Consider the following 25,583-nt stretch of genomic DNA (forward strand, 5'->3'; position numbering starts at 1 on the left):
GCTCACTGGGAGCAATGTGGGGTTCAGTGTCTTGCCCAAGGACACTTCGACATGTGGCCAGCCGGGCTCGAACCGCCGAGCTACCAACCTTGTGATCATTAGACGGCGGCTCTACCTCCTGCGCCACAGCCGCCCCACACAGTACAGTTTCTCCACAGTAAATACGTTAATAATAAAAACATGTAATTCTTCCTTTTTCTAGCATTGTGACTGCCTGTTCCTAGCATAGATGTATTTTTCTTATGATGACTGATGGATAGGTGATTCTTAGACAACCTGGCTAACTGGACAACGAGTATTTTTTCAAATGTTGTTCAGAACCAGACTCGACCAATAGAATCTAGTGTCAGGAGTCGCCTACTTTGCATAGCTCCCCCTTTATATAGCGGCTGCACTACCTCCACCCTTTCATTCGTTTCTGAGAAGTAACGAGCTGTTTTCATCATCATGCCTGAGCCTGCGAAGCCTGCGCCCAAGAAGGGCTCCAAGAAAGCCGTCACCAAGACCGCCACCAAAACCGGCAAGAAGCGCAGAAAGTCCAGAAAGGAGAGCTACGCCATCTACGTGTACAAGGTCCTGAAGCAGGTCCACCCCGACACCGGCATCTCCTCCAAGGCCATGGGAATCATGAACTCCTTCGTCAACGACATCTTCGAGCGCATCGCCGGTGAGTCCTCGCCTGGCCCACTACAACAAGCGGTCTACCATCACCTCCAGGGAGATCCAGACCGCCGTGCGTCTGCTGCTCCCCGGTGAGCTGGCCAAGCACGCCGTGTCCGAGGGCACCAAGGCCGTAACCAAGTACACCAGCTCCAAGTAGTAGCGCTTCTGCCTGCTCCACTAACCCCAAAGGCTCTTTTAAGAGCCACCCACCCTTTCAACATAAGACCAATTCCATAGCGGGTTGATCTCGCGTGTTACAATGTTGTATTGTATCTGTTTAATGACTCGATGTTGTCATCTATAATGATTCATCTCCTTACTTGTAGCATGAACGCGCCCGAGAATTGGAGCGGCTGTCTTTCTCCCCTTTGTCTATCAAATGAGCACGAAGTTACGTTGTGCACACGCATGTACACTAGAGACCAAGGCCTGCAAGACCATGTCCACAGTATTTACCCTAACATAACACAGTTCAATACAGAAATCATTACAGCATAAACCCACAATATTTTTCCACCAAGGAGGTCCTCATCACCCTAAATTGACTTTCTTTCTGTAGATTGTTGCAGCAGAGCCGGGGGACTATCATGCCAAATCTTACCGGGCCATCAACGGCCCATCAAAATCTAATCGTTCGAACGCTGTTGCTAATCATTCGAACGTTCGACGTGTTCCACACTAGGGCCAATATCTGTCCGCCTGTGACGTCATTCTACTGCTCCACAGCAGATGAATGTGTGTATCTTAAACGGCGAAGACAAATGTAATCTTCTTGCACTTGAATAGCATTAAGGTTGATGCAGGCTCACTAGTCAGCTACCTGGACAGAACCTCAAGAACCAATGATGTGAACGAGTTCGGTCATGCATGTCTTTGAATTGTAATAATACCACTAGGTAGCGGGTTTTGTTTATGTAGTAGGGCTTTATATACAAAAATGAGTTATGAATAGATCTACAGGATTTAACGGTCCAGCCAGCCATTTATACAGAATGCAATGATGAGGATAGTGTTGTGTACTTCTCCTACTGGTTATGAATCAAAGAACAGTTATTGTTATAAGACAATTTAATCAGAGTTTACAAACAGATTTATACATACATGTGTTGATCCTGTGGGCTGGTGAAAAAAAAGAGAACGCTCTCTCTCTCTCTCCCCGTTTCGTTCCAGAGGGGAGGGGCCAGCGTGTATGTGTGTCTTTGCCCAACCCCCAGAGGTCTCTGATAGCTGGTCCAGGGGCCATCTGTTAATGATCAGTGTGTGTGTGTGTGTGTGTGTGTGTGTGTGTGTGTGTGTGTGTGTGTGTGTGTGTGTGTGCGCTCGACTATGTGGTCTGTCGTAACCTGACTCCCTCAGAGAGCTTGCCTGTAGGCCCAAAGGCTCCGCTTTGGAACAAGCCATAAATGCCATAAATGTAAATGAAACTGTTACCAAGCCTTATCATACAAATCCAAGGTATGTGTGTGTGTTTAAGTAGAAAATATACGACAATAACAACTATCATCTATGATAAAGCGATAATCAAACACCGCCATGAACGAACTGCCCAGGTAGCGGGACACACCCAAGATGCAAACATGAATCAAATAAAAACAATTTGTGATATGGTAGAACATAGATTTTTATCTTTCCAACATTAAGTATCATTCTCATTCTCAGCCCACCAAATGCTCTCTGCAGGACAGTTAATGCAGACTGTAGCTCAGAAAGAGCCTGGTCAGTCGTGGGGGCAATAGCATACTGTACAACAGTGTCATAAGCATATAAACTATTGTATTATTGGTGAATATTAAAAAGAACCAGACCAAGAATTTACTTTTGTATGTCCAGTAAAACAGATTTAACACCATCATTTAAGACTCCTGATGGTCCTGGACTGAATCAATGTAAGACACGTGTAGACACCTAGCCTGTGCTATGGCCGGGTGTAAAGACAGATTGGTGTACATTTAGGTTACATTTAATGTTAACGACAGGAGTGACTACAAAGCTGGTAATATATGGTGATTGATTGTGGTGAATTCCCCACATGTCTTGTCCATGAAGATAAGGGGAAGCCACTTTAGATGATTGACATGCAGCCAACGTCAAACTAGTCAAACAACTCGCTGCCTGTCTGTCTGTCACTCGCTCCTCAACAGCCTTAATACGATTAATACGAGGCTCAAGGACAGCCAAGCAGCGGCAGAACCATTATATTATATCATATTATGTTACATTACAAATGTGATGTAATTTAAACACCCCGGTCCACAAAGACCCACACACACATGGAGAGAGGAGGCACGCTGACGTCACCATCGATAAACAACACATACATAAGCACATTTAATTTATTGAATTTACTTATTACTATTATTATTTATTTATTTACAAACAAAGTTATGATTGCAATTTCAGCTAGTTACCAACTAGTTTAGTAGCCGAACATATTCATCATAAGGCTGCTGATGTCCTCGACACAATTCTGGTGATAATATCGCAATTGATTCCTCAGAGTCGACATGCAGCAACCATAGTCTATCTATGGCTTTCACTTGTCTTGTCTAGATTTAATAGGAGGGAGAGGGACACCATCTGAAAAATCACCTATAGGGACAAGCTCTCAGCCCCATCCCCGCGACTGTGTTTCACGACCACCAAAATAGCTCATATTTATAACACCCCGCACCACATCGGGGGACCCTCAACCTTCGGACTCCCTCGCCAGACAACCTGGCAACCTGGACAACGAGTGCTGGTCCCAATCGTATGCAATGTAAGACACTTTAGGGGACAAATAACACAGGAAAAGCTGTGCGCACCGCTCCCTCCGACGGTGCAACGGTGGGGTTTTGATCGAGTCACAACAAAACTCACGAGGCCTTCGCGGCTCACATGACTTTATTCTAACCGGAGGCAAGTCTGCTCGCTGGCCCGTTTGCATTTGGACCTCAACTCGGCACCACCGGTACATTTTGGCCCGTTATTCGCGAGGAGAAAACACAGGCGCCCGAATATTTCGGCAGCGACTGCTGAGCAGGGATGGTTGAGTCTACACGGTTCTCATGCCGCGTTTAAGGACAGCCCCCTGCTCCGGGTTGAGCTTCATTCTCACAGAGCAGCTTTGCAGACTAGTTGGTTTACCGGAACGAACGAGACTTTCTACAGACATGGCAGAAGTCGCACCAGCCCCCGCCGCCCCCGCGCCGGCCAAGAGCCCCAAGAAGAAGGCAGCAGCCAGGCCCAAGAAAGCAGCTGGCCCCAGCGTCGCCGAGCTCATCGTGACGGCCGTGTCCGCATCCAAGGAGAGGAGCGGCGTGTCTCTGGCCGCGCTCAAGAAGGCGCTGTCTGCCGGTGGCTACGACGTGGAGAAGAACAACTCCCGCGTCAAGGTCGCCGTCAAGAGCCTCGTCACCAAGGTCACTCTGCTCCAGCTCAAGGGCACCGGGGCCTCCGGCTCTTTCAAGCTCAACAAGAAAGCCTCCGAGGCGGTCAAGAAGCCACCGGCGAAGAAAGCCGCCGCCCCGAAACCCAAGAAGGCGGTCGCAAAGAAGCCCGCCGCTGCCAAGAAGTCTCCGAAGAAGGCAAAGAAGCCCGCTGCGGCCAAGAAGTCTCCCAAGAAAGCAAAGAAGCCCGCGGCAGTCACCAAGAAGGCCACCAAGAGCCCCAAGAAGGCGAAGAAGGCCACACCGGTCAAGAAGGCTCCGGCTAAGAGCCCCAAAAAGGCCGTCAAGGCAGCCAAGCCCAAGGTAGCCAAACCCAAAACGGTGAAGCCCAAGGCAAAGAAGGCAGCCCCCAAGAAGAAGTAAACATTCAAAGGGTTCTGTCCGACACCATTTGTACCACAAAAAGGCTCTTTTAAGAGCCACCCACACGACCATAAAAAAGCGCATTTTCATCCATGACGACAGAAAAAGTCAAGCGTATGTTTTAGAAAGTTAGTATTGTACTCCATATACACCACGGATTGACATTTACATATACACGACAATATTGGTTATACTTATTGATTGACATGATAGTAAGAAAGGAGATTGAAATGGCAGTAATGAGTGATTTGACATCTAGGCGTAGTTTACATAAACTTTGACGCTATAAAGTGCCACTCGGTAGATCTGTGTGCGGGAGAGAGGGGGTGGGGGTATGACAGAAAACACAAAATTGCTTATAATATCAACACATTCAGATGTAGTTCCTCTTTCCAATACACCATTATTATGTTACATTTGAATAGAAATGCGCGGGAGATAATAGACAACTTTTCGTCATTCAGAAGTAGCAGAGAGAGCTGGGATAGCCTAATGCAATACACAACTTAGTATGTGGTAATAATAATAATAATTAAAATAAAAATGTGTATTATGTTCTATAGTATATACTAGTTTCGTTAATCATGGGACGAGTTTGAATCCATCTTTGATTTCTGCGCGCGAGACAGACAAAGACGGAAGTGAAACGGTCTCCGTTGATTGGATGAGGTGACATCGACCCGGTGGCCAATGAGAAGCCGTCAGGGCGAGCTATAAGAACAACGCTGAGAGCAATAGGAGTGTTATCGCTTGATCTTTTCTTCAGCTATCACGAAATCCTACTAAACCGTCACCATGTCAGGAAGAGGTAAAACCGGAGGCAAGGCCAGAGCCAAGGCAAAGACCCGCTCCTCTCGGGCTGGACTCCAGTTCCCAGTGGGCCGTGTACACAGGCTCCTGCGTAAGGGCAACTATGCCCATCGTGTGGGCGCCGGCGCACCGGTCTACCTGGCCGCCGTGCTCGAGTACCTGACGGCTGAGATCCTGGAGTTGGCCGGCAACGCCGCCCGCGACAACAAGAAGTCTCGTATCATCCCCCGTCATCTGCAGTTGGCCGTCCGTAACGACGAGGAGCTGAACAAACTGCTGGGCGGTGTGACCATCGCTCAGGGCGGTGTGCTGCCCAACATCCAGGCAGTGCTGCTCCCCAAGAAGACCGAGAAGCCCGCCAAAGCCAAGTAAACGTCCCACCGCGGCTTCACCTCCTCAAACCCCCCAAAGGCTCTTTTAAGAGCCAACCACTTCTCTCTCCAAAAGTGCAGTCCATCTCTCCCTCCACTGTTTGTCTGCGTTATGCGTGTTTCATGTTGTGAAGAACACTAATTATGATTTCATGTACGAGGCAGAGGACGCACCCATACATATTACACAGGGTTGGGCAGAAAACATCCTCGTGATGTCACTGCCTCAGCATTAGAAATAACGTTCAGTCCTTCATAAGGTTTTAAACATCACCCCTTCCTTGTGTAGTGGACCTTGTTCTTCCATATAGTTTGCGTTTGTTTGGTTCATCATTTGTATGAACTGGGTGAGGACAACTAGTTATGAAACTTTAGATTAAAATTAGAGGACAACAATGATGAAATTATAGATTTAGAAGAATAAAGGACAACAATGATGAAATTATAGATTTAGAATAGAGGACAACAATGATGAAGTTATAGATTTAGAATAGAGGACAACAATGATGAAATTATCGATTTAGAATAGAGGACAACAATGATGAAGTTATAGATTAAGGATAGAGGACAACAATGATGAAGTTATAGATTAAGGATAGAGGACAACAATGTCCACAACAGCAGCGAGATTAAAGGACGTCCAATGGAACACAACCACCGTAAAGACAAAATAAGTGTCTGCACCACGCTGATCTCTGTACATAATGTTTACACTGTTCTTGTTCATTTGTATTCATATAGTCGTACATTACATACTTTGTTGTATCTTCACATTTGTTTTGGCTTTAAAAAAATATAATTTAAAGGATAGATTATCATTGACAAAAGATATCAGAATTACATCTCTTTGAAGCCAACAGTTTGGGGGAGGGGCCAAACAAAGGAAGCGCGCGGCAGGGTTTAAGTGTTTGAATTTGTGGCGGCAATGGCGCGGACGGTGCTCGTGTCCAATGGCAGCCGGAGAAGGAGGCGCAAACGAGCCAATGAGCTCGTCTATAGTCGCCAACCAATCGGGGCACGACTGGGGGTTTATAAATGTACAACGTTCTGTTGAGATTGGTTATACTCCAACTGAACGAAGGAAGATATCGTCATGGCCAGAACCAAGCAAACCGCTCGTAAATCCACCGGCGGCAAAGCCCCAAGGAAGCAGCTCGCCACCAAGGCTGCCCGTAAAAGTGCCCCGGCCACCGGCGGCGTGAAGAAGCCTCACCGTTACAGGCCTGGCACCGTGGCTCTGAGGGAGATCCGTCGTTACCAGAAGTCCACCGAGCTGCTCATCCGCAAGCTGCCCTTCCAGCGCCTGGTGAGAGAAATCGCCCAGGATTTCAAGACCGATCTGCGCTTCCAGAGCTCTGCTGTGATGGCCCTGCAGGAGGCCAGCGAGGCTTACCTGGTCGGTCTGTTCGAGGACACCAACCTGTGCGCCATCCACGCCAAGAGGGTCACCATCATGCCCAAGGACATCCAGCTGGCCCGCCGTATCCGTGGAGAGCGCGCCTAAGATGACCACACCGATCTGAGAGGAAATCCCCAAAGGCTCTTTTAAGAGCCACCTCAATATTTCCCTCAAAGGCGTGTTTCCATTTACCACCCGTGTAGGGCTTTAATCTATAGGCTATACGACTCAAATGAGTAGCCTGCAGGGATGCTGACCGTGCCATCTCGGTAACCGAAATACGTGTAGGCCAATTCACAACAGCATAAGGCCTTAATGTGTGAATTCGTTGTGATGGTCTAAATCGTTGTGATTGTCCTCATGTAAAATAATCCGAAGTAAATCAGGGTCAGTCAGTGTATTCTGTAGATCACGGATTTTCTCCACACAAGGTCTGTGATTTACTTTGGCTAAAGCTTAATGGTGCTGGGAGGACATAAAAATGCGGTACCCCCATAGGCTGTTATTAAAATAGATAGTATATGTATATACAGTATACAGAATACAGTGTTCAGACCCCTTCAATGTTCCACGTTATGTGGTGTTATAGACTCAATTTAAAATGGATTAAATTAGAAGAATTTGCCATAAATCCACACACAATGAGCACATTATAAAAGCATGTTGTATTGAATATGTCAGGGTTATTAAAACACGTTAGGCTATACTGCATATGTGAATGAAATGTGCCACAGTATGTATTGTAAATAAAGTTTAATCTGATTTGATGGTTAGGGTCATTTACATTGTACAAGGAAAACATTAAATGTAGAAAAAAATAATAATCTCTCAAAAAATAATAATCTCTTTTACAGTTTATTGAGAAAACATTGAAAACAAAATGTCCTATTTGCAATCATTGGAACATTCAAATGAAGATGACCTGACCCCAGGAATATGTAATAGAGGTCCAACCTCACCAGACATGAACCCTGGAATATGTATTAGAGCTCCAGTATGACCAGATATGAACATCCTCTGACTGTTGACACCATCACAGGATTGGGATTCAATAATCTCAGATTCCAGACTTCACAGAGAGAGCTCAATCTGAATGAATGAATGAATGGTCTTTATTGTCATTGATATTGTACAGGTACCAAACAACGAAATTTGGGAGGGGGGGCTCCCTTGGTGCTAGGAAAAAAAACTAAAAACAAGAAGGGAAAAGAGCTGGTTTACATAAATAAAGGCTATGTACACTATCCACTATACCAGGGGTCCCCAAACTTTTTTCTGTGAGGGCCACATCATTTTTCCTTTCTGTGATGGGGGGCCTGGGTCGGTCTCTAACATAAAATAATATGGAACGGAGTGAAATGGAGGCGGTTGCGCAAAGCAATTGCGCGCAGGAGAGCACTGGTGGATGCAAACAAAGTCTAAACAGTTGAATTTGGATGGAATTTATACCTATAGTGATATGTCAATGAAATATAATCAGTTTTACAGTCTGATACATGAGGGAGGACCCTCATCATACACGGGGGGACCCATGAAGCAGGGCTGTCTGGGGGTCCTTAAACGAGCATCAAACACTTAATTTCTACCATTCTGGTGAATTGATATGCACCAATTTGTGACCTTTCTGCATCAATTTATGGTGGAAATGTCATTATTTATGCAAAGGAAAACACAATATTCAGGCACCAGATGATCAACATATAATGTAATATAATGCAATATAAGGCTCTCAGGCATTCTGTACTTTCAAATATGTATTCTCCTTGAGCAGTCAACATCAACTATCAGCTATTTCACTAGCAAAAACTAAAGATAACTTATTTGCGAAACAGCGCCCCCGCCACCACGTCGGCGCAGTGCCGCTATTGCAGTCAGAAATGACAGAAATCCACCGAGTGCAACGCCTGTAGAAAATTGACGTTGTTCAAAGGGCCGGTCCAAGTGTGGGGGTGGGCCGTGTCCGGCCCGCGGGCCGTAGTTTGGGGACCCCTGATCTAGATTGTCCAGGGCCTAGAACCTAGGTCTTTGCTGTGTTCAGGGCCTGAATGGCCCTAGAGTAGAAGCTGAGCTTCAGTCTGTTTGTCCTTGCGGACATGGTCCTGAACCGCCTGCCCGAGGGCAGCCGAACAAAGTGTTCGTTCCCAGGGTGGGATGGGTCTCTGGAGATCTTGGAGGCCTTCCTGAGGCAGCGTGTGTTGTACAGCTCTTCCAGAGAGGGGAGGGGGGCGCCGATGATCTTCTGGCCCGATCTCACTTTCCTCTCTGCGGCTTTGCAGCTGGAGAACCACTATAACCACAATATTGGCTACCATAGACAATGCTATATGCAGTATGCCAACATACGAAACATTGAAAGAGCCCGCAAGAGAAGGGAAAAATCAGTACAGGAGGCTGCAGGTGTGTTTTATAGCAATATAAGTTATTTATAAGAACAATATGATATAAACAAGCTAAGATTAATATGACATTATTTTATTTATTTTGCCATTTAGCAGACGCTTTTATCCAAAGCGACTTACAATTACGAATTACAGGGACATTCCCCCTGGAGTAACTGAGGGCTAAGTGCCTTACCCAAGGGCACACTAGTAGTGGTGTGGCTTCAGGCGGGATTTGAACTCACAACCTTCCGATCCCAAGTCCAACTCACTATCCACTAGACCACCACTACCCCACTGACATGATATGACATGAACATTATTAACAATATGATATAAACAAGCTAAGATAAGACATGAACAAGATATGAACAAGGCATCAATGGGTCAGGGTCAGCCCTGTCAGGTCAGGTCCAGAAGATGTGCAGTGCAGTCCAGGGCTGAGCATCTGGGGTTACCTGGGGAAACATTAGGAGAGTTGTAAATAAACTAGGCTATAACTTTGGAAGCATTACTATTACAATGCATAGAGTATCATATGTATCTCTCTCTCTCTCCCTTCCCTCCCCCCCCCCCTCCCTTACAATGTAGTAGAAGCAGAAGGTCAAACTGAAAATGATACACCACCAAAGCCTAGACTTCTCCGCTCAAAGACTACCACTACGTTCAGCCTAAATAAAAAACCACATCTTCTTCCCGCCCAGTGCATAATATGCAGACGGGACAAATATTTCAGTTTTAGAGCTTGTATACTGCTCCTGCAAAAAAACAAAATGTGTGAAAGGGAGATGCACATGCAAATCTAACAACCTACCATGTACAGACATGTGTCTGTGTTTGCACTGCGAAAACACACTAGTGTTATAAATGTTCTCTAAACACTTGAATCTTTGTCTAGTCTCGTCAATTATAGGCAAGGCAAGTGAAGATACATTTAGTCTTGGGTTTTGTCTTACCAGCTCACCTCGTAAAAGTGAGACGATTGACAATATCAAAAACATGCTTGCACACACATATACTGTAACGTACTCACACACAAGTTAATGTTACTGGTCCCAATTTGGCACAATTATTATTGAAATGATTGAGAATAGACATAGTTGACATTGGTAACTTAGCTATTGTACCCTTTAAAGTTAGATAACTAGCTTGTTAATTCATTAGCTTCACAATCGCGGGTGACGTTTGGTTGGATTTTTCACTAAAATAGCATATTAGAACATGTTTGTATTGACACAACATGACATGGACTTGTTCATTAATATGAATGAATGAATGAATGAATGAATGAATGGACTTTATTGTCATTGCTACAGTACAGGTACCAAACAACGACATTTAGGAGGGGTGGCTCCCCTGGTGTTAGGAAAGGAAAAAAAAAAAAAACTTTTAGAGAAAGAATAAAATCACAAGAAAGTAAGGAGCTGGTTTACATAAATAAAGGCTATGTACACAATCCACTGTACTATACTGCACAGATAGTCAACTAGGGTTGTCATATTGCACAATAGTATTTTTTCACGTTATTTAAAGTGTCACAGTTTGCAGGCTTGAAATGTACATGTTTGTGCCTCAGCACTACACCTGATTTTTTCAGTCCAGCAGCTGCCATACAATCCGTCCAGACTGTCCTGGGCCCAGAACTTAGGTCTTTGCTGTGTTCAGGGCCTGGACGGCCCTGTGGTAGAAGCTGTTCTTCAGTCTGTTTGTCTTAGCGGCCGGGGTCCTGTACCTCCTTTTCGAGGGCAGCCTGATAAAGTGTACGTGCCCAGGGTGGGTCGGGTCCCTGGAGATCTTGGAGGCCTTCCTGAGACAGCGTGTGTTGTACAGCTCTTCCAGAGAGGGGAGGGGGGCGCCGGTGATCTTCTGTGCTGTTCTCACGACTCTCTGTAGCGCATTTCTCTCCGCTGTTGTGCAGCTGTAGAACCAGTTGCAGATGCCGTAGGTGAGGATGCTCTCCACTGCGCCGCGGTAGAAGGCCACCAGTATCTCCTGCTTGTTGTGTTCTTTCCTGAGGCATCTCAGGGTGTATAGCCGCTGTTGTGCCCTCTTGATGGTGCCTTTTGTGTTGTCCTTCCAGGTCAGGTCATCCCGCATGTGATGTCCCAGGAATCGGAGGGTTGAGACTCTCTCCACGCTCTCTCCGTCGATGAGCAGGGGCTGGATCTCGGACTTTTTCCTCCTGAAGTCTACGATGAATTCCTGGGTATTTGACTTGTTCAGCAGCAGGTTGTTAACCTTGCACAGCTTGCTCAGTTGCTAGTTCAGATGATATGAATTAGTATGACGTGCAAATCTTACCTGAAACATTACTTGACAGTAAAGTTATCCGAAACAACTCAGTCTTCTCGTCTTTCCAGATAATACGTTGTTTACTTCCTAGTTCCGTATTTTGAAGGAATATCATTGGCAGACGTCAAGTCAGGTGACGCTTTAACGGGTTTTGATTGGTTAGCGGCATAGTAGCCCCAATCATTCTCCTTATTAACTTATGGATCGTAAGTTTACTTTTCATAAAACGTTGATCGACCAACGTCTACCAACTGACGGAAACATGTTCCAAAAAAAACTATTTAGCTTATATGAAAAAATCAACTAGTCTGTAGTTGTAGATCGATCATTTCACAAACGAAAGCAGATAGACAGCTTCGGCCCACCGCCTACTAGCAGAAGCTCCTCCCTCTACAAAAATCCCCCACAAGAAAAAAGAAAAAAAGAGGCAAGCGTTAGCGCGCGCTTCCTGTACAGCCTGGTCTCAATCACGTCCTCGTAGCTGAGATAAATTCACCCCACAACCTCACCGAAGCCATCATCTTACTGAACTCAACATGTCTGGAAGAGGAAAAGGAGGAAAGGGACTTGGAAAAGGAGGCGCTGTCATGCCAAATCGTGTGCACTGCCAAATCGTGTGCACGCGTCACGACCTAACGCGTCACGACCAGCTGGCACGCGTCACGACCAGCTGGCGACTGTGACGCGTCAGTCTAGTGTTTTTGAAACCTCCGTTTAGCGAAAAGCTTTAATTTGGCTCTACAAGTGTTAATATGTCATTTTATGAAGTTTTAATATGTTTTCAGGCGAGAAAGTAACCATATATATTCACAAAATGTATCCGGTTTATCAAAATAACCCTTATATCTATCTGATCTGACGGGTTTTTTCACAACGTTATTACTTGTCACTTTAAGCCCAGGAGGGAGTTAGCGATTAGCGATGTTTAGCTTAGCTTAGTTTAACAGAAGTATCTTCACTTTTAACATGACTTCCCGTGGTCGTAGAGGGCTGGTCGACGGCTTAAAATGACCGTGTAGACCTGTAGACCTTATCCAGCTATAGTCTTGTGTTTCTACCCCGGGCATAGCCGGTGTTATTCACGGACAAACACTCCTGTTAGAGTGGTCTGATCAGCAGATCATTTTCTCATAAAGTTGCAAACGCAACTCAGCAATTCAACTTAATAAAAAAAATGCGCGTTTCGTTCAAGATCCATTAGAGTAGGACATGTACAGTTATGATAACTACAGTCATATGTAACTTTTGGACTAGTATAGTAGTTGATATTGTCAGTGGCGGCTGGTGCTAACATTTTTGGGTGGGGCACAGCAGTGTGGCGGGGGGGTCCTCTTTTTTTTCGCGTGCACGATTTTTTTCCGCGTGCACGCGCATAAAACACGCACTGGCGTTACAACCATTGTATAATTTCAACTTTCACCCTTAAAATGACCGTGTGGGCCATGGAGAAGTTACCCTGTCAACTACAGACACTGAGGTGGAAGAGTGACCGGTCTATGGACGTCGGTACGGTCCAATACCCAGTGTCAGACAAGGAGGAAGTCTAGTCAACAAGGCTAGTACAGGCCTCACAGCTACACTCAGGTTAATAAAGGTAGCAGATGATTATGTGTACTATGTGTCTGTGTGACATGGCTACATCAATGAGCAGAGATGAATGCTGCAGTCAGTAGTACAGTACTATCTATTTCATAGACACATGATGGATGATGATGGAGAGTGATGGTGGTCAACACATCACAGCAGGTCAACACATTCAATGATGTATCACAACCAGACCATGTCAGAAACACAACCAGACCATGTCAGAAACACAACCAGACCATGTCTGAATCACAACCAGACCATGTCAGAAACACAACCAGACCATGTCTGTATCACAACCAGACCATGTCAGAAACACAACCAGACCATGTCTGTAACACAACCAGACCATGTCAGAAACACAACCAGACCATGTCAGAAACACAACCAGACCATGTCTGTATCACAACCAGACCATGTCAGAAACACAACCAGACCATGTCTGTAACACAACCAGACCATGTCAGAAACACAACCAGACCATGTCAGAAAGACAACCAGACCATGTCAGAAACACAACCAGACCATGTCTGTAACACAACCAGACCATGTCAGAAACACAACCAGACCATGTCTGTAACACAACCAGACCATGTCAGAAACACAACCAGACCATGTCAGAAACACAACCAGACCATGTCTGTAACACAACCAGACCATGTCAGAAACACAACAATGCATCAGCTGAGTTAAAGAAAACCAACTCTTACCTTTGATGACAGAAAATGAGCCGTGTTTACCCGTACCTCCGCCTTGCCCCGCGCATATTGCTATGAATAGTTCGAAGATAGGTGCTTGCACGTTAGGTGCGAGGCTGCTTGGTTAACCCATTAGCGGGAACATTATTAGTTGCACAAAATAGGCTGATTTAATTGACCATGAACATCAGAGACAGACATTACGAATGTTCATTTAAAATACTCCGGAAGCCCGAAGTCCGGAAAACCGGAAGTCGGGAGTCCTCAGCATAATGCATTGTCTGCAATACAACCGGAGATTCAGGAGGACGCACATTTGTGCGCCCTGGCCAAGAAATAGAGACAGCCAATTGGAGCGCTGCTACAGCTCACGTGTATGCGAAAAGTATTCGTCCTGGCATAGACTTGCAATTGACCGGCGCCCCGCGTTCTCCCCTATGTATTTTAACAGTGAGTTTTACACACACACACACACACACACAGATAAAAATGTTTATTGTATTGGAGGATTTTTAATGAATGCTGATAGGCGCCGACAGAATATCAGCCGCATTTTGTGAATAAACAATGTTTATTTAAAAAAAAAACTTTTTTTTTTTCCAAATCGCAACTAGGAAGTGAAGGTGGGGGCGGCGCCCCAGCGCCCTCTATCGGCCAGCCGCCACTGGATATTGTAATAAAACGTGCCAATGTCAGACTATGAACAAACACACCACGAGTCCACACTGATTCAGAAAACAGAATAAACTTTATATATAAATACACAACACTTCAGGGGGCTAACGTTTGCAAAAGAACTGTACAGGTTACAATCAGGTATATAATAATAGTTAGGGAGTAACATATCATTCACAAATTCAACAATAATAGAACAGATAAATACACAGATAGCCCTGCTACGTCCTCCGTGAGGGCCCGTTCCCCTGTACATAAGTCCCTGTCCAGCCCTGCTACATCCTCCGTGAGGACCACCTCTACCACATCCTGGTGGTGTGTCTGAGGTGGTGGTGGTGTGTCTGAGGTGGTGGTGGTAGTGGTGTGTCTGAGGTGGTGGTGGTGGTGTGTCTGAGGTGGTGGTGGTGTGTCTGAGGTGGTGGTGGTGTGTCTGAGGTGGTGGTGGAGGGTTGGGGTAACATCTGGGAGGTTAGGGGATAACATCTGGAGGGTTGGTGGGTAACATCTGGGGGGTTAGGTAACATCACACCAATCAGCTCTCCTGTTGAGGTAAGCAATAACCATCTTGTTAGTGTAAACACACAAACAAGCACAGATATGTACAGTCAAAATAACATTTTGTGAGTAAACACATTTCTAAATAATCCCTATTCAATGTGACTTACCAGTGTACTGGGTGGATGGGGATGAAAGGTAACTGTCCAGATGTAATTTTGTCCAAAACATCTTGGTGCTGTGTGAATGAATGAGCATACATTTAATGTATTAGTAATGAAACAATCAATATGAACATTTAAAAATAACAATGATGTAATTGTGGCTCATACTTGCAGTAGCCTGAGGTAGAGGTGGTCCTCACGGAGGAGGTAGAGGTGGTCCTCACGGAGGATGTGGTAGAGGTGGTCCTCTCTGAGGATGTGGTAGAGGTGGTCCTCACGGAGGATGTGGTAGAGGTGGTCCTCACGGAGGATGTAGCAGGGCTGGACAGGGACTTATGTACAGGGGAACGGGCCCTCACGGAGGACGTAGCAGGGCTATCTGTGTACAATCTGGAAAATACTTAAAAAACAACTTTACAAGCAGTACAAACAAATTCATTAGGAAACATAATATTAATTGACACACAAGACGAATGGAAAAACTTGAAACACCTCCTGCAGGATACCTGAAGCTCTGGTCGGATGGTCCTCCTGCAGATGCAGTGCACACTAACGTCCATAGTGTACACTGACTGGGCCGTGCGTGGACACCGTATGGAGCTGCGGAATGGTTTCAGGTGCTCATACTGAAAGCAGGAAAAGAGGTGCTCACGCATATCAGACTGATCAAATTCCTTGCTTGCTGGGTCCTCACCTCTGCAGCATGTGAGACTGTTCGCAATAGCAAACAGCCCACAGTCTGAGCTGCCTCTCTGCTGCTGGACATCAGGCCACTGCAGAAGGACCTTGGGACCTGAAAAAGAGAGGAGACCTGTTATTTGAGAAATTAACTCCTCGGTCGACCCGTGACCAGCGGAGTCATAAATGTTAACAGTACCTACCTCGCAGTTGATGTTACTTACCGTAACCCAGTGATTTGAACAAACATTTAAAATCTGAACAAACCCCTGGGTTGATGCAGGCACGGAGGAGAGGAGGGAGAGGGACGTTGTGGCGTAGAGGCCTCCTACATGGGGATGTTGAGCCTGTAAAAGAGCCTGAGCATTGTCAATGGAGAGATCATTCAGCCAACAATTGGGAGTCAGAACGAAAGGCCTAAGCACCTCCAACCCGCTACGTAAAGCTGGACAGGCCCGCCCCAGCTGAACATCTGTGATGATGACATCTAGCAGCTGAGATGGTGCCTAAAAAACATAATGATGTTGGGTTAAAGGGACTGTCATGTTACAGTACTCAGCCATTGGAATTTTGATTATTTAAAATGAATGAAGCTAGGATTTTTAAGTGTACCTGAAGTGAGTCCCACTCCGGCTCAGAGTTTAGCGGTTCAGGGTCATCAGAACACACTGGCTCCGGTGGATGGGACACAGCTTTCTGAGTGGGCGGGCAGGCTCGGAATCCTTAAGTCAATCAACAAAACAATTTTAGAATGACATCTTGTGGTAAAAAAAATACAGTTTCACATTACATTAACTTTAAAATGTGAACTGTATGTTACACTTACTCGTCCGCAGAGGCTTCACTGAGGCATAGGGGGTTTTGGTTCCCAGTTGTTGGCCATCCAAGGTCTCCAACTGCACCAAATTGTTGTCCCCAACCTCAGTCACCCTGAAGAAAATATGTATTAATAATGGCAAAATTGGACATCACACATCACCCTCTCATTCTGAATATTCTTAAAAGTCTAACATTTACCGGTACGTAGTTGGCCAGTCTGGGTCCATTGTGCCACCAGGTCTCCCACGTTTCCTCTCATTCTTCTTCAGGACCTCCATGCCCGGGAGGATCTCAAACCGCTTGGTTCCCTTCTTGATCCTCCCCTGTGTTTAACACCTCATCCTCCCCTGTGTTTAACACCTCCTCCTCCCCTGTGTTTAACACCTCCTCCTCCCCTGTGTTTAACACCTCCTCCTCCCCTGTGTTTAACACCTCCTCCTCCCCTGTGTTTAACACCTCCTCCTCCCCTGTGTTTAACACCTCCTCCTCTCCTGTGTTTAACACCTCCTCCTCTCCTGTGTTTAACACCTCCTCCTCCCCTGTGTTTAACACCTCCTCCTCCCCTGTGTTTAACACCTCCTCTAGCTGTATAGAGACAGGGAGACAGGGAGACAGGGAGACAGAGAGACAGGGAGACAGGGAGACAGGGAGACAGAGAGACAGAGAGACAGGGAGACAGAGAGACAGAGAGACAGAGAGACAGAGAGACAGAGAGACAGGGACTGACTGATGACTTGCATACTTAGACACGTGTATTTTATTTGGAGCTTCGTAATGACAAATGTATTTGTTCTAAGTCTACGTCTACGTCTAAGCTTTGGATAAAGGTGGCGTCTGCTAAATGTCAAACATGTGAAACGATGAGGTGGTTTAAGGAAGAGTCGGGCGAGCCAGGTGTGTCCTGGGGGGGGAAACTACCATCTGTAGCCCAAGAAAGCAGCTGGCCCCAGCGTCGCCGAGCTCATCGTCAAGGCCGTGTCCGCATCCAAGGAGAGGAGCGGCGTGTCCCTGGCCGCGCTCAAAAAGGCGCTGTTTGCCGGTGGTTACGACGTGGAGAAGAACAACTCTCGCGTCAAGGTCGCCGTTAGGACCCTCGTCACTAAAGGCACGCTGGTCCAGACCAAGGGCACTGGGGCCTCCGGCTCTTTCAAGATTAACAAGGAGGCGGTCAAGAAAACGGTGAAGAAAGCCGCCGTCGCAAAACCCAAGAAGGCCGTTGCAAAGAAGCCTGTCGCCGCTAAGAAGTCTCCCAAAAAGGCCGTTGCAAAGAAGCCTGTCGCCGCTAAGAAGTCTCCCAAGAAGGCCGTTGCAAAGAAGCCCGTCGCCGCTAAGAAGGTTGCCAAGAGCCCCAAGAAGGTTAAGAAGCCCGCACCTGTCAAGAAAGCCCCGACCAAGAGCCCCAAAAAGGCCGTCAAGGTAGCGAAGCCCAACGCAGCCAAGGCAAAGAAGGCAGCCCCAAAGAAGTAAACTTGTGTTGACAGTGTTCATGTTGACACCACAAAAAAAGGTTCTTTTAAGAGCCACCCACCTTTTCCATAAAAAGTGCATTTTCATCCATGTCGACATAACGGAACTTTCTCAAATAAGAAGGTCCGATTTACACCAGTCTCAATCACTGACCTATGCACACGAGAATAATAGCTATATTAAATATTGAAATGGCCTTAATGAGGGTTTAATACTTTACACAAATATGTTTTAACAAACGATATATTAACTCACTCGGTCTCTGCGTGAGCGAGGAGGGGGGGGGGTCTATGCTAGACTCCACAAAATACCTTTCAATATCGACATACGGTAGTTTGCTATATATAACGTTATTTGGATAGAAATTGTCAACTTTTCGCTCTAGTAGTAGCCTACTACATTGCGTATGGGGAGAGCTGTGATAGCCTAATGCACTTCACTTTTCGCTGTAATGCCAATAAGGAGTATTGTTTCGCTATTTAGTATATTATTAGGAAATTATTGGTTTGATTTGAACTTTGATTTCTGGCGCGCGAGGGAAACTCACAAAGGCCGAGTAAAACAGCGGCCAATCGCTGGGCGGTGGGAAGAGGCGCGCGGATCCGGGTTGCTGATTGGATGAGGTGGCATCGGCCCGGTGGCCAATGAACGCTGGTCAGGCTGAGCTATAAGAGCAGCACTCCAAGCGAGCAACTAGTATCCGCTTTTTCTTTAACTAGCACATAACTCGCTTTAAGTTTCAAGATGTCAGGAAGAGGTAAAACCGGAGGCAAGGCCAGAGCCAAGGCAAAGACCCGTTCTTCCCGAGCCGGACTCCAGTTCCCAGTGGGCCGTGTGCACAGGCTCCTACGCAAAGGCAATTATACCCATCGTGTGGGCGCTGGCGCACCGGTCTACCTGGCCGCCGTGCTCGAGTACCTGACTGCTGAGATCCTGGAGTTGGCCGGCAACGCCGCCCGCGACAACAAGAAGTCTCGTATGCCAAAGCTAGCCCTAATATTGTGTAAGGAAGGAATACATTTTGTTTTGTTATGATTAGGAAGTCACATGAGGTGTTGACTTGTACCAAATTGAAGTTGTTTGTTAGCTGTCTCTTTTTTTCAGGGGTCACATGACAGATGGTTGTATGGAAGAGTAAATCACATTGTTGTTATTAGTACAGTGTAGAATACTGTTTACATTAATTTCATTAAACTATCTTAAAAAAAAAAAAACTCTGAGGCAAACAAACAGACACGCAGGTTTGTCACGAAAGATGAAGGTCAAATTGACGGAATGTCACAAGCCCACATCTATGAAGAGACTAGAAGCAGACGAGGCGAGGAGGAGGTCAATACCTACTTTATCTGCTCCACAGGCATGTTGCCGGGCCTGTAACGGTGAGGCTTCTTCACGCCGCCGGTGGCCGGGGCGCTTTTACGGGCAGCCTTGGTGGCGAGCTGCTTCCTTGGGGCTTTGCCGCCGGTGGATTTACGCCTGGGGGTGGGACGGGGACACTGCATGCCACCACGCCGCTGAAGAGGCCCGACCGCTCCCACCCCACGCGCATCTCCCTGGTCTTCTACATGCACAAGAACCTGAACCAACCCGTCCACGGCCTGGCCGTGTGGGAGGCCAAGATGTGTCTTCTACTATGGCGCACCGGTCTACCTGGCCGCCGTGCTCGAGTACCTGACGGCTGAGATCCTGAAGTTGGCCGGCAACGCCGCCCGCGACAACAAGAAGTCTCGTATCATCCCCGTCATCCAGGCAGTGCTGCTCCCCGAGAAGCCCGCCAAAGCCAAGTAAAAGGCCCACTTCGACATAACTACTGAACCCCAAAGGTTCTTTTAAGAGCCAACCACTTTTCTCTCCAGAAGTGCAATCCATTCCTCCGCCCTCTTAAGTTGTTAGTGGTATGATTAGTTTCGTGATATAACATTATACACCCACTTTCATTTCACGGTCATATGCGCCCACACGAGGTAGAGAAGAGGCACCCACAACACTGTTTGAATACTTGAATTACTTGAACAGTTACAAAGCCACTTTACTTAACTAGTTTGCAGTGTAGCTTTATGTTCATTCCATTCAATGTTCACACAAATGTAGCTGTGTTATACCATTAGATAGTCATTATATCTATTTCAAAGGGCTGGACGCCCATGGAACACAACCATCTAAACACTGTAAATAAGTACCTGCATGTCTGCACCAGGCTGCTCTCTGTACATAATCATGTTTACACTGTTCTCATTCATTTGTATTCATATTTTTAAACTGCAATTTCCATGCTTTTCTATTTTTCTTTAAAGATATCTTTATTTACCTGTATATTATATTTATACACAGCTTTGTTAACAATTTCTTTATTGTAGTCGTACATTACTTTATTTTTGTTTGTTTTTTTATCTTCACACTTGACGGCGTTCATTGGCCACTGGGTCGACGTCACCTCATCCAATCAAGAGACAGATTGTGGATACATTGTGAATATTGAAGATTGTCTTTGTGAGTTTCCCTCGCGCGCCATAAATCGAAGTTCAAATCAAACTCGTCCCACGTGACATAATCAATATACTAAAAGTAGTATATGTCATAATATAATAATAATAATAATATATAATTGATACGTATATAATTTATACATTGTGAAGTTCATTCCCAGCTCTCTGTAGTACGTTACTCCTGACTGAGCGAAAAGTGTTATCACCCGCCTTTCTGTCCAAATATAACGTAATGGTGTAACGGAAAGAGTATCTCATAACTATCTGTATATGTTGATTATATGCAACTTTATGGACACTGTCATACCCCCATCATCCTCTCCCGCACACAGATCTACCGAGTGACACTTAGTTTATAGCGTCAAAGTGTAAACTAGACCTAGATGTCAAATCTCTCATTACTGCTCATTATTTAATTTAATTTAAGTAAAAACATGATTGTCGTGTTTGTAAGTCCGTGCTTGACACTGACACTGGGGGCGGCTGTGGCGGAGGTAGAGCCGCTGTCTACTGATCACAAGTTTGGCAGATCGGTGGTTCGAGCCCCAGCTGGCCACATGTCGAAGTGTCCTTGGGCAAGACACTGAACCCCAAATTGCTCCCAGTGAGCCGGCCGGCGCCTTGCATGGTAGCTTGCCGCCATTGGTGTGTGAATGAGAGGCCGTTGTAAAGCGCTTTGGATAAAGGCGCTATATAAGTCAGTCCATTTACACTGGTGTAAAATACTTTCTAAAATAAACACTCGACTTGTTCTGTCGTCATGGATGATAATGCGTTTTTACGAAAATGTGGGTGGCTCTTAAAAGAGCCTTTTAGTGGTACAAATGGTGTCGGAAAGAACACTTTGAATGTTTACTTCTTCTTTGGGGCTGCCTTCTTTGCCTTGGGCTTCACCGTTTTGGGTTTGGCTACCTTGGGCTTGACGGCCTTTTTGGGGCTCTTAGCCGGAGCCTTCTTGACCGGTGTGGCCTTCTTCGCCTTCTTGGGGCTCTTGGTGGCCTTCTTGGTGACTGCCGCGGGCTTCTTTGCTTTCTTGGGAGACTTCTTGGCCGCAGCGGGCTTCTTTGCCTTTTTCGGAGACTTCTTGGCAGCGGCGGGCTTCTTTGCGGCCGCCTTCTTGGGTTTCGGGGCGGCGGCTTTCTTCGCCGGCTTCTTGACCGCCTCGGTGGCTTTCTTGTTGAGCTTGAAAGAGCCGGAGGCCCCGGTGCCCTTGAGCTGGAGCAGAGTGCCCTTGGTGAGGAGGCTCTTGACGGCGACCTTGACGCGGGAGTTGTTCTTCTCCACGTCGTAACCACCGGCCGAAAGCGCCTTCTTGAGCGCGGACAGGGACACGCCGCTCCTCTCCTTGGATGCGGACACGGCCGTCACGATGAGCTCGGCGACGCTGGGGCCAGCTTTCTTGGGCCTGGCTGCTGCCTTCTTCTTGGGGCTCTTGGCCGGCGCGGGGGTTGCTGCTGGTGCGACTTCTGCCATGTCTGTAGAAAGTCTCGTTCGTTCCGGTATACCAACTAGTCTGCAAAGCTGCTCTGTGAGAATGAAGCTCAACCCGGAGCAGGGGGCTGTCCTTAAACGCGGCATGAGAACCGTGTAGACTCAACCATCCCTGCTCAGCAGTCGCTGCCGAAATGTTCGGGCGCCTGTGTTTTCTCCCCGCGAATAACGGGCTAAAAGTCACCGGTGGTGCCAAGTTGAGGTCCAAATGCAAACGGGCCAGCGAGCAGACTTGCCTCCGGTTAGAATAAAGTCATGTGAGCCGCGAAGGCCTCGTGAGTTTTGTTGTGACTCGATCAAAACCCCACCGTTGCACCGTCGGAGGGAGCGGTGCGCACAGCTTTTCCTGTGTTATTTGTCCCCTAAAGTGTCTTACATTGCATACGATTGGGACCAGCACTCGTTGTCCAGGTTGCCAGGTTGTCTGGCGAGGGAGTCCGAAGGTTGAGGGTCCCCCGATGTGGTGCGGGGTGTTATAAATATGAGCTCTTTTGGTGGTCGTGAAACACAGTCGCGGGGATGGGGCTGAGAGCTTGTCCCTATAGGTGATTTTTCAGATGGTGTCCCTCTCCCTCCTATTAAATCTAGACAAGACAGATGAAAGCCATATATAGACTATGGTTGCTGCATGTCGACTCTGAGGAATCAATTGCGATATTATCACCAGAATTGTGTCGAGGACATCAGCAGCCTTATGATGAATATGTTCGGCTACTAAACTAGTTGGTAACTAGCTGAAATTGCAATCATAACTTTGTTTGTAAATAAATAAATAATAGTAATAAGTAAATTCAATAAATTAAATGTGCTTATGTATGTGTTGTTTATCGATGGTGACGTAGTCAGCCTGCCTCCTCTCTCCATGTGTTTGTGGGTCTTTGTGGACCGGGGTGTTTAGATTACATCACATTTGTAATGTAACATAATATAATATAATATAATGGTTCTGCCGCTGCTTGGCTGTCCTTGAGCCTCGTATTAATCGTATTAATATTCACCAATAATACAATAATATATATGCTTATGACACTGTTGTACAGTATGCTATTGCCCCCACGACTGACCAGGCTCTTTCTGAGCTACAGTCCGCATTCACTGTCCTGCAGAGAGCATTTGGTGGGCTGAGAATGAGAATGATACTTAATGTTGGAAAGATAACAATCTATGTTCTACCATATCACAAATTGTTTTTATTTGATTCATGTTTGCATCTTGGGTGTGTCCCGCTACCTGGGCAGTTCGTTCATGGCGGTGTTTGATTATCGCTTTATCATAGATGATAGTTGTTATCCTCATCATTGCATTCTGTATAAATGGCTGGCTGGACCGTTAAATCCTGTAGATCTATTCATAACTCATTTTTGTATATAAAGCCCTACTACATAAACAAAACCCGCTACCTAGTGGTATTATTACAATTCAAAGACATGCATGACCGAACTCGTTCACATCATTGGTTCTTGAGGTTCTGTCCAGGTAGCTGACTAGTGAGCCTGCATCAACCTTAATGCTATTCAAGTGCAAGAAGATTACATTTGTCTTCGCCGTTTAAGATACACACATTCATCTGCTGTGGAGCAGTAGCAGGCGGTCTGATTCTCCCTGGAGGTGATGGTAGATCCACATGTGAACGCCGTTTAAACTATTATTATATTTTATTATTTATTTTAAATCCACCTGTCCCGAGAAATTGGCCATGCGTATGTATGCAGTGTAGTCACTCCTGTCCATTATATTAATAGAGGAAACCGTTTTAGACAACTAGTGAACAACAAACAAGTGAGGAACAAAAAAGGCGCGCAAAACCTCCTGCGCGTTCAAGGACTGGAGTCTTTGAAAATTGTAACATCGAGTAATTGATACATATGCCTTATACATGCTTGTTATGTTATGTATGCTTTCTGCCTGTTTTAACCTGCTGTGGCTTTCACTCCTGTATTACTATGTTTTATTTGTGTTTTCTTCCTTGTTATGTAAAGCACTTTGAGACCCTTGGTCTGGGAAAGGTGCTGTATAAATACTGTATAATTTTACTTGTTACAATACACACAATCAGTACAGCATATACATTCGACTGATTTGTAGCACGCGAGGTCATCTCACTATGGAATTGCTTTCTTTTTTGATAGGGTGGGTGGCTCTTAAAAGAGCCTTTTGGGGTAAGCAGTACAGACGAAAATCTGTTTACTTGGAGCTGGTGTATTTGGTTACGGCCTTGGTGCCCTCGGACACGGCGTGCTTGGCCAGCTCACCGGGAGCAGCAGACGCACGGCGGTCTGGATCTCCCTGGAGGTGATGGTACGACGCTTGTTGTAGTGGGCCAGGCGAGAGGACTCGCCGGCGATGCGCTCGAAGATGTCGTTGACGAAGGAATTCATGATTCCCATGGCCTTGGAGGAGATGCCGGTGTCGGGGTGGACCTGCTTCAGGACCTTGTACACGTAGATTGCGTAGCTCTCCTTCCTGGACTTTCTGCGCTTCTTGCCAGTTTTGGTGGCTGTCTTGGTGACGGCTTTCTTAGAGCCCTTCTTGGGCGCTGGCTTCGCAGGTTCTGGCATGTTGATAGTGGCTCGTTACTTCTCAGAAACGAATGAAGAGGCGGCAAACGCACACCCTTAATATAAAGGTGGGGCTATGCAAATTAGGCGGCTGCTGACATCCACTTCCAAAGCTCTAGTCTGCCTCGCGGGTAAATACATTATCTGCGCACGCGCGGGCTCCTCCCCCCACCCCTTCCTTACTTTTTCACTCGGCTGTCGGGTTGCCTTGTTTTCGATGGCGATATGAACATGAAAACGTCAAGAGGAAGATTGAGAATGATATACATAGAACACCAAGTCCCCCAAACTCCCAACCAGCCTAGCGATTACTACCAGGAATTGTCCTTTTGGGATGGTACGACAAGGGCATGCATTATTATTATTATCACTAGATGCGCAATAGAAAAAGGGGCTGCACTGTGTTGTGTGCGTAATAATGCATAATAACCATTTTCTTTCTAGGGTGCACATGTGGGATGGTCATTTCTAGTCGTGGAATGCCAAGACTACGCATTTACTTGCGTTGACATTGATTTGGCAACGTATGTTTTTATTCATGACAGCTAAACCCGTTGAATGTACAGGCCTGACAAAATGTGTTATAATAATGGAATCAACTCTCTTGTGTGGAGATGGGTGGCTCTTAAAAGAGCCGTTATTTTTTGTAGGGGGTGGTTGAGTTTCCGAATAGTTTAGCCGCCGAAGCCGTACAGAGTACGTCCCTGGCGTTTCAGAGCGTATACAACATCCATGGCGGTGACGGTCTTCCTCTTGGCATGCTC

General features: G+C 46.2%; 7 protein-coding genes and 2 pseudogenes across 9 annotated transcripts in view; 6 read left to right on the plus strand and 3 right to left on the minus strand.

Annotated features, from left to right (window-relative positions):
* The first annotated feature begins 447 nt into the window (after positions 1–447).
* LOC308163749 (histone H2B-like) lies at positions 448–820 on the plus strand (annotated as a pseudogene). The gene has a single exon. The product of its transcript is annotated as a histone H2B-like (transcript).
* Positions 821–3,815: 2,995 nt separating this feature from the next.
* LOC308163741 (histone H1-like) lies at positions 3,816–4,454 on the plus strand (the record flags this gene model as incomplete). The annotated part of the gene is made up of 1 exon (XM_080537929.1): positions 3,816–4,454. One exon carries the CDS (start codon positions 3,816–3,818, stop codon positions 4,452–4,454), a length of 639 nt encoding a protein of 212 aa, XP_080394055.1.
* Positions 4,455–5,249: 795 nt separating this feature from the next.
* Positions 5,250–5,636, plus strand: LOC308163939 (histone H2A-like; the record flags this gene model as incomplete). The annotated part of the gene is made up of 1 exon (XM_080538110.1): positions 5,250–5,636. The coding sequence occupies one exon, from the start codon at positions 5,250–5,252 to the stop codon at positions 5,634–5,636; it is 387 nt and encodes a 128-aa protein (XP_080394236.1).
* Positions 5,637–6,728: 1,092 nt separating this feature from the next.
* On the plus strand, positions 6,729–7,139 carry LOC308163941 (histone H3.2; the record flags this gene model as incomplete). Its single annotated transcript, XM_080538112.1, has 1 exon — positions 6,729–7,139. The coding sequence occupies one exon, from the start codon at positions 6,729–6,731 to the stop codon at positions 7,137–7,139; it is 411 nt and encodes a 136-aa protein (XP_080394238.1).
* An 8,654-nt stretch (positions 7,140–15,793) lies between these two features.
* LOC308163942 (histone H1-like) lies at positions 15,794–18,284 on the plus strand (the record flags this gene model as incomplete). Its single annotated transcript, XM_080538113.1, has 2 exons — positions 15,794–15,883; positions 17,745–18,284. The coding sequence occupies 2 exons, from the start codon at positions 15,794–15,796 to the stop codon at positions 18,282–18,284; spliced, it is 630 nt and encodes a 209-aa protein (XP_080394239.1).
* Positions 18,285–19,028: 744 nt separating this feature from the next.
* On the plus strand, positions 19,029–20,072 carry LOC308163943 (histone H2A type 1-H-like; the record flags this gene model as incomplete). The annotated part of the gene is made up of 2 exons (XM_080538114.1): positions 19,029–19,270; positions 19,904–20,072. 2 exons carry the CDS (start codon positions 19,029–19,031, stop codon positions 20,070–20,072), a joined length of 411 nt encoding a protein of 136 aa, XP_080394240.1.
* Positions 20,073–21,622: 1,550 nt separating this feature from the next.
* On the minus strand, positions 21,623–22,243 carry LOC308163743 (histone H1-like; the record flags this gene model as incomplete). Its single annotated transcript, XM_080537931.1, has 1 exon — positions 21,623–22,243. The coding sequence occupies one exon, from the start codon at positions 22,241–22,243 to the stop codon at positions 21,623–21,625; it is 621 nt and encodes a 206-aa protein (XP_080394057.1).
* Positions 22,244–24,445: 2,202 nt separating this feature from the next.
* On the minus strand, positions 24,446–24,819 carry LOC308163944 (histone H2B-like; annotated as a pseudogene). The gene has a single exon. The product of its transcript is annotated as a histone H2B-like (transcript).
* Positions 24,820–25,493: 674 nt separating this feature from the next.
* The window catches only part of LOC308163752 (histone H4), a gene marked incomplete at both ends in the record, with an annotated part of 312 nt that continues 222 nt past the window's right edge, over positions 25,494–25,583 (minus strand). The window contains one exon of the mRNA XM_080537939.1: positions 25,494–25,583. This exon is cut by the window's right edge and continues 222 nt beyond it. Within this exon, the coding sequence (XP_080394065.1) occupies positions 25,494–25,583 (90 nt within the window).

The sequence above is a fragment of the Nansenia antarctica genome, assembly GCF_963989245.1.
Source record: "Nansenia antarctica genome assembly, chromosome: 8".
Taxonomy (NCBI): Eukaryota; Metazoa; Chordata; class Actinopteri; order Argentiniformes; family Microstomatidae; genus Nansenia; species Nansenia antarctica.